At 34.1% G+C, this 7,884-nt stretch overlaps 1 protein-coding gene across 4 annotated transcripts; it reads left to right on the top strand.

Annotated features, from left to right (window-relative positions):
• The first annotated feature begins 891 nt into the window (after window positions 1–891).
• On the top strand, window positions 892–7,020 carry LOC127797463 (LOB domain-containing protein 15-like). Of its 4 annotated transcripts, none has more exons than XR_008022227.1 (4): window positions 892–1,269; window positions 1,364–1,619; window positions 2,060–3,086; window positions 6,236–7,020. XR_008022227.1 is itself a non-coding variant. In XM_052330384.1 (3 exons), the coding sequence occupies exons 1-3, from the start codon at window positions 1,256–1,258 to the stop codon at window positions 2,453–2,455; spliced, it is 675 nt and encodes a 224-aa protein (XP_052186344.1). In that variant the 5' UTR covers window positions 907–1,255; the 3' UTR covers window positions 2,456–3,377. The 4 variants fall into 4 exon arrangements, 1 of the variants encoding a protein (XP_052186344.1); XR_008022226.1 differs by having other exon boundaries at window positions 907–1,269; window positions 1,355–1,619; window positions 6,265–7,014; XR_008022225.1 differs by having other exon boundaries at window positions 907–1,269; window positions 1,355–1,619; window positions 6,236–7,014.
• The last annotated feature ends 864 nt before the right edge of the window (window positions 7,021–7,884 follow it).

The raw sequence follows: 7,884 nt of genomic DNA, 5'->3' as shown, positions 1-7,884 counted from the left end.
GTAATCTAAGAATATATATATATATATATATGCACACTACAATGCTATTTGTACATAGTTTTTTGATATTCATAAGATTATAAGTATTTTTTAAAGAATTAGGAATTTTTTTATAACTTTATTATTTATTTTTTAAAAATTATAAACACTTTAAAAATTAACAAAATTTCTAATTTATAAATCTTAAAAAGTTTATAATTTTTAAAAGTAAGTAATAATTTATGATGAGTGTTGTCATCAAATATTTATAATTCTATAAATGTCAAAATACTATATTATACACACACAGAGGAGCAAAATATATAATCTCGCCAAGACAACCTTTCCGCCTGCTTACATCCGATCTTCCATTTCATGGAGTTTATTTCCCAATCCAATTAGAGGGGGAAAAAATGAAAGGGCACTCACCAATTAGCTTGCCATTGCTGCACACAGGACAAGGGTTCATGATGTTCACTGAAACTAAAACACCTTTTGTTCTCTCAGCAAACACAAAAACAATGTATGAAAAAACGATAACAGAAGCAGGAAAGAAGTTGTAGAAAATAGTTTTTGTTCAAGCCGCGCGTTTTCTGTAATGTGGGCGGAATCTCTCTCTCTCTCTCTCTCTCTCTCTCTCTCTATATATATATATATATCTCTATGCGCGTAGCTGATCGATGTACTGCTTCTCACGCTTCCATCCGACAACTCAACCTTATCTGGCCGCCATTAATACGATCGTATTAAAATAGAAGTGACTACGTACGTAGGCGACATTATTCAGCTCTATTATCCTGAATTCCAAATCTTAATGTGAAAACCATATAACAAAGTTCCAAGAAGTGGAAAATCAGGAACCCATTGCTGCTCTACTTGGGAAGCAATCCCTGTCGATCGCTAGCTTGCTGTCAAAAGTCAATATATACATCGCTTCACGAACTCACACGTGGGCAAGCTTTGACAGAGCTGGCAATGTTTCTCTCTTTTCGTCTCTGTGAGTCAGTTTTGATGTCTTGTGTTCCAAGCGTTTCCACCGTCATTTTAATCCAGTGCAATATATAACACAATCTCATCGTAATATACCTCTTTTTGTTTGTTTCCTAGAAAAAAAAGTTATATATCTCACTTGCCCACACCTACTTTCCCTTGTTGCCTTGCCTTTTAAGCACTCCTCTTCCCCATTCTGATTCTTCTTTCCTTCGCCCTTCGAAACCCTCTCCAATATCTCTGCGTCGAAGATCCTTCAACCCAGAAACCAACTCGGCATGCTTGAATGTCCAAAGAAAGGTAATAATGATATCCCAACAAAATCACTGATCCTTATTTACTAATTTATGATTCTTAACGGTTTTAATTTGATTGACTTTGTTAGGGAGATCAGATTTGATCATGAGATAGGGAAGAAGATTAAGAGAGAGATCGATGCGTCGTCTCAAATGGGAAGGAGAGTACAAAGTTTGGGGCCTCCAGGAACAAGCTCGAACACCGTCACCCCTTGTGCTGCCTGTAAGCTCTTGAGAAGAAGATGCGCCGCAGAAGAATGCCCCTTTTCCCCCTATTTTCCCCCTCAAGAACCCCAGAAATTCGCTGCGGTTCACAAAGTCTTTGGCGCAAGCAATGTCTCCAAGATGCTGATGGTGATACCCTTTGCTTCTCTCCCTTTCTTCTTTTTTGCTATCTTAGAACATGGGTACCAAAACAAGTAATTAGAAGTCTGTGTGTGCCCTCGTAACTAGATAATCTTTGATGGGTTGTCTGATAAGGGCAATTTTCTGAATACTTTTCATCGCAACGATTGAGTTGGCTCGAAAATCAACTGAGTTGATTGGGTTGGTCAATCAGGTGATTGAGTCCACATCAAAATCGCAGTCTTTTACTAAAACAAATTCTTTTGAGATTTAACTTTTCCGTGAACAGTATTTCGGAACCTTTTGCATTCACCTAAGAACTGACCCTGTAATTTACAGAAAAAAAAAACTGTCCCTGTAATTCCTTTTCAAAACCCTAGTTTATTTTTAAAGATGAACTCATTCTTAATTGATTTCCTTTTTCTTTCATCTGATTGTGGTTGATTTAGGAGGTTCCAGAGAGCCAAAGGACAGATGCAGCCAACAGCTTGGTCTATGAAGCGAACGTGAGGCTTAGAGATCCAGTATATGGCTGCATGGGCGCGATTTCAACCTTGCAACAGCGGGTTCAATATTTACAGGCTGAGTTGAACGCCGTGAGGGCGGAGATTTTGAAGTACAAATATAGGGAGGCTGCTAGTAATTTCATCGGTTCTTCTCAGGTCGCTTTGGCCTCTTCCGGCCCGGTTTCCGTTGCTGTGCTGCCACCATTTCCAACTCCGGCCACTCCGCCGCCGGCATCTGTCGTCGTTTCTTCTTCTACTGCGGCTTCTTTGTACTCATCAGTGGCTAGTAGAGTGGGGTACAATTCCATTTCGACTGACAGTGTTTCATATTTTGATTAATATCAGCTACATATATATCTTTTCTTGTTTAATTTGTTTGATAAGGTTAATTGTTGATGTTTCTTTTTAACAACGTGGTCGGCCTTACTGTTCGTTTAGTTGAAACTCTATTTGAAGCAGAGAAGCCTAGAGAAACGAAAAAGAAAAGCTTGGGATCAGAGACCTCTTCAAAAGGTTTTGAAGTTTTCATTTTTTTTTTTTTACAATTTCTCAGGTGCCGAACGGAGCACGACTAGAAAATCTTTTTGAATCTTCTTTGATTATTCCTCTTACTTGTGCCAGTACATACATACATACATACATATATATATATGTATGGGGAGCATCATGAATTCTCTAGCTATTTTGCCAGTAGCTTTCCTAATATCGATCTTTGGGATTGTAAAATCAGAGGAAATATGTAATGAGGCCAACACCCAAGAAAAACAGATAGCTATAGTGAGAAAGTTAAGCAAAAGAAAAATTCCAGAACCGAAACTAACATCCGAAGAGGAACCATCGATGCAAATAAAGAGGCGAAGGTGTGGTGGGGAGGGGTAGAAATTGATCGGTCGACGGTGTCCCCATGGCGGCGACTGCGAGCATGCAAGGCATTCTACTTAATTAGGAATTTCGCGTTTTGATTTTCAAGGTATGCTATGCTATCTTTGCTAGGTGAAATGATCCTAAAAGTTAATCGGAGTCCTAAAGAACCTCAAGAATGAATAGATATATTAGTTGTAGTTTTAATAAAAAGGTAAATGATATAACAAAACTGGGTCCCTGTAATCTTTCTAATAGATAAGGGTATGATCTCTCAATGAAAGAGTGAGCCGATTGCATCACCCCAAGTGAGGTAAAATCCCCAAGAGAGTTGTAATGATATAATTACAGTAGTTTACAGATATATATATATATAAATTATTTACACTTTGTTTTTTTTTGGGGGGGGGGGGGGGGGGGGGTATAAAAGATCAATTCTTATAGCTAGTAATACTGTTTTGTTCATTCAGATCTTGCATTTTGTAGTATATATTTACAATATCTGCAACTACGTACAAACTTGTTAGTGTTTGCATCTTTATTGTTTATTGTTGTCTTCCGGCGCTGAGGGATTAGAACATATATACATCAACGACTGGTAGGCCATTGTTGTCATACTGTAATTGAATAATAACGTTATTATTAATATATATGCGTCTCTTCTAGTTTCCATCGACAATGGAATCTATTGCTGGAACACAGCACCATCATCTTAAACTACCACTGAGAAAAGGATTGCTAAGGTTTTGTTAGCCACTTCAAGTTCAAGTGTTCCAATCCAAGTTTAATTGTTTTCCCCCAAATAAGTGTTTTGGATTAGATTGCGATCCCTTTCAACCTTAATTAGTTTAATTAATTTGATTTCTCCCCAAAAGCATTAATTCTTGGATCAGATTTCCCTTTCAGCCTTCACTCCAATCTTTAATTATTTAAATTTAGTATTTGATCAGGTGTGGTTGTGTTATTTTTTTTCTTTTAAAATAATCTATTTCATAACATAAAACTCACTTATCATATACAAAACAAAAACAAAAAGCATATATATATAGAGAGAGAACTCATGGTAACACTTCCAATTAAAAATCATCAATTTATTTTAGGAGCATTTATTAATCCCTACGTACGCAGAAGGTGTTAGTAAACTATTATAATTTTTACATTATAAAATATGAGGAGTTTTTTATACAATTAAAATAAATTTGAAGGGTAATCTTTGTTATTTGCACTGTATAAAAGGAATTACTATATAAATAAGAAAGAATGAAGTTAAGCAAATATCCTAGTACTATGTAATATGTTCATTGGAGGCTCATTTCCCTGAGTCTCAAGGTGATAGCGGCCGGCTCAACCTCAGCTCTATTGCAAATTTTAGAACTTGATGGGAGGAGCTAAATCTGTTTTAGAACAACAGTTGTCATTGTTGAGAACCAGCTAATAATTAGGGAAAAGTGAGCCTCTGCAGCTCCAAAAACGATCTCTCCTATGTGACCAAATCCACAATTCCTTCCTTACAATGTAGATCGAAAATGTGCACTCCAGTACCCAAAACCCTATCTCTAATAAGTTTAATTAAAAATGATATTTATATAATATTATTTATAAAAAAAGAATAAAATACACCCAAACCTTCTATTGCTTAAATCATTTGTCGAGACACTTCTTGTGTTTTGAAAATATTTCTACTAGTTTATGTGATTTATTTTTTTAGAAAAGACACTCACGATTCATGGCTAACTCTGTTAAATTAACCTAAATTTTATTTTAATTATAAATTAAAATAAGTCTTAATTAAATCAAACTAAAAAAGTAATAAAAATTTTAAAAAATCTCGTGACAACTGGAAATGTTCCAGTGGTGGGTTCCAGAGCCCATCAAACCCACTACCAAAAATCAAACCCACTACCAAAACCCATTGGTCATGGGCTCTTAGAACTCGTCTACAGTGAGTTCTGTACACACTCACATAGAGAAAGAGAGGCAGAGTGAAGAAGAAAAAAAAAAAAAAAAAATTAACCATCGATTCTGGGGTTCAACGAAACAGTAGATATTTGACCATCAATTCTAGATTCAAAGCAAAAAAGACGAAATGAACTAACAAATTTGGAAGGATAATGTTACATGGACAATTTTATAGCAAGAAGTTGATGATAATTAAAATATAGTGACATTTTGTATCCAAATTTTTTGATGCCCGCCCGAAATCATGTCTTCTTTCTCATACTCTCTTTATCCTTCCTCCCCCCTCCCTCTCTATCTTTCTCCTTCCCCTTCTCTAGCCTCATTCTCTCTCTCTCTCCTCATGTATATATATATATAAATGTAATATATATTTCAATCTCCTCTACTCGTCTCTCGCCTACTCTTTATCTCTTGCTCTTCTTCCTAGTCTCTCGCTCTCGCTCTTCTTCCCTCCTCTTTCTCTAGGCCTTCTTTCTCTCTGGATCTTCACTCTTTCTTTGTCGCCATTTCACATCTGTTGGACGACCAGCTTCATTTTGCTTCTAATTTTTAAAAAATTAAACTAACACACACACACACATATATATAGTATATTTATTGAAAATATATTTGAATATAACTTTGGGTTTAACGTACATATTTTTAAATAAAAATATAAACTAAATAGAGATACAAATAAATAGCATATTTTGAGTTAAAAAAATGTTTTGTTATTATTTGCATAACGTGAAATATAATACTATGATATTGTATAACTTTACATATAATATTTTACTTTTGAAAATGTGATATTATGATTTGTATAATTATACATACAATTTTTAACCTTTTAATTCTAACAATATAAATAAATAAAAAAATAAAAAATATATAATTATTTATACATAAGATAATTATAAAATATATAAAATTTTATGTTTTGTATGAATGGTAAAGAGAAGAAATATAATTGTATTGTGATTGATATATATGAATATATTTTTTTATTAAAAATAAATATTATAATATTATAGCTTATAGTTTGATTTCATTTTATAACTTAAAAAATGAAATAAAACTACAAAATATTTTTTTAAAAATAGGAAGCCAAACTATGCTCGTAAAAAGTTCAACATATTGTAATATGCTCTTAAAATTTTTAAAAGTTACAAAATAAATTTAATTTGGTCCAAATAATTTTATATAATACATTTTTTGTTTAAAGTTGTATTTAAAAAATATATATTTGTGTATATTTATATTTATGTAAATCTTTTATGTAATATATATAATTAGTTTGTGTATATTTATATTTTATAGAATATATTGAAAATGGAGGGCAACTGCAGGGAACGATGATCGACGCACTACCAGTAGTGAAATGGAATACCGGATAGATAGATTGAGAAAAGAGAGAAATAAGGGGAAGGAGAGAGAAAGAGTAAAGAAGTAGATTGACAACGAGATGGAGTACCGGGCGGACGATGAGAGTGAGAGATTGACGGCGAGAGCGTGAGATCGACTGCTGGTCACACATTGCACGATAGAGGATTGGACTATCGCAGGCAAGAACAAGAGAGAGAGAGGGAGAAAATACGCTGAAGAAGTTAGATCCAGATCAAGTGCCACCGGAATTTGGCTGAAAAAATGATTTGCCTAGATCTAGCCGAAGAGATATGAATGTAGAGAGAGATACGAATGCAGTTTGCAAAAGTCGATTCCAGATTTCAAGAGCTCCTGGGTTAGTGAGAATGAGGAAGAAGGCGACAATGGTGAAGAGAGAGAGAAAGAAAAAGAAAGTACACCAACGGTGAACGACAATGGCTACAACGATGGATGTTCGGTCAGCCACGATGAAGGTCTAGTCACGCATTACGCGATGGAGGTCTAGCAGGCCATGAACAAGAACGAGAAAGAGTATGTTGATGACAAAGAAGGCTTGGGCATCCGAGTAGGTGAGATTAGAGAAAATGAGAAAGAAAGCTTGGCAAGGGTAGATCTGTAATTGGGAATTGGGGTAAAGGTGTAATTTTGGCATGAGTTGTCAACAAAGTTGTCAAGAGTTGTTATCTAGCATGATCTAATTTGGAATGATCAAAGTTCTGTGGTCATTTTTCATCTTCTCCTTGTGTATATTCTTCTTTTTTTTTTGCCTTTTTCTTCTTTTTCCTTTTTCTTTGTATATTATAATTCACAAATTAGGTTGCACGAGAATGAATATGAGAAACATTTCTAATACAAAACAAAAATAGAAAAATGGTATTTTTTCAAAAAAGTAGAAAACGAAAATGTGAAGTAAAGTGTAAATTAAAAAAATATAGAGATTTTTTTTGTAAATATAATTTTTAATATAAAAATAATTCAAATATAATATAAATAAACATAAACAATAGACAAAAGTTTTATAATAATTAATAGTCAATATTTTTTTCAATAAAAAAAATGAAAAACCAAAAACAAATATATATAAGTAAAGGATATTATTTGACATATACAGTAAACCAAAAGTGAATATACAGTAAGCAAATTAAATTTAATAATTAAAAATAAAATAAGTAACTGCCTATCTTTTCTTTCTCCCCATCCCTTGGTTGCCCGTACCTCTTCTTCTCTAGCAAATACCTATCACCACCTTCTTCTTGCATGTTGCCTCGCCTCTGCCTTATTGTCATTGTTGCCTCATCTCTTACTATCAACCATTATTGCATCCTCCCTCTCTACAACTGTTGCACACCCTTTCCTTTGTTGTTATCGCTACAAAACAATTGAGGGGGATTTGTGAACTTCGTCACCAAAAACACGTTTTCGGCCATTTTGTGTAATTTACAAAATGGTCTCGGAATGTTTCGTAAATTACAAAAATGGTTTGAAAAACGTTTCAAGTTATTTTTTCCATTTTCAAAACAAGAAATCATTTGGAAATCGTGTTCCGAGCCATTTTCGTGTTTTAGAGCTCACAGATGACTACC

Source organism: Diospyros lotus, chromosome 3 (genome assembly GCF_014633365.1).
Source record: "Diospyros lotus cultivar Yz01 chromosome 3, ASM1463336v1, whole genome shotgun sequence".
In the NCBI taxonomy this organism is placed as follows: domain Eukaryota; kingdom Viridiplantae; phylum Streptophyta; class Magnoliopsida; order Ericales; family Ebenaceae; genus Diospyros; species Diospyros lotus.
The sequence above is the reverse complement of the archived record's forward strand: the minus strand, read 5'-3'. Positions and strand labels throughout refer to the sequence as shown.

Coding starts and splice junctions, on each gene's coding strand:
- LOC127797463 (XM_052330384.1), top strand. Junction 1,620..2,059: donor ATGTCTCCAAGATGCTGATG/GTGATACCCTTT, acceptor TGGTTGATTTAG/GAGGTTCCAGAGAGCCAAAG.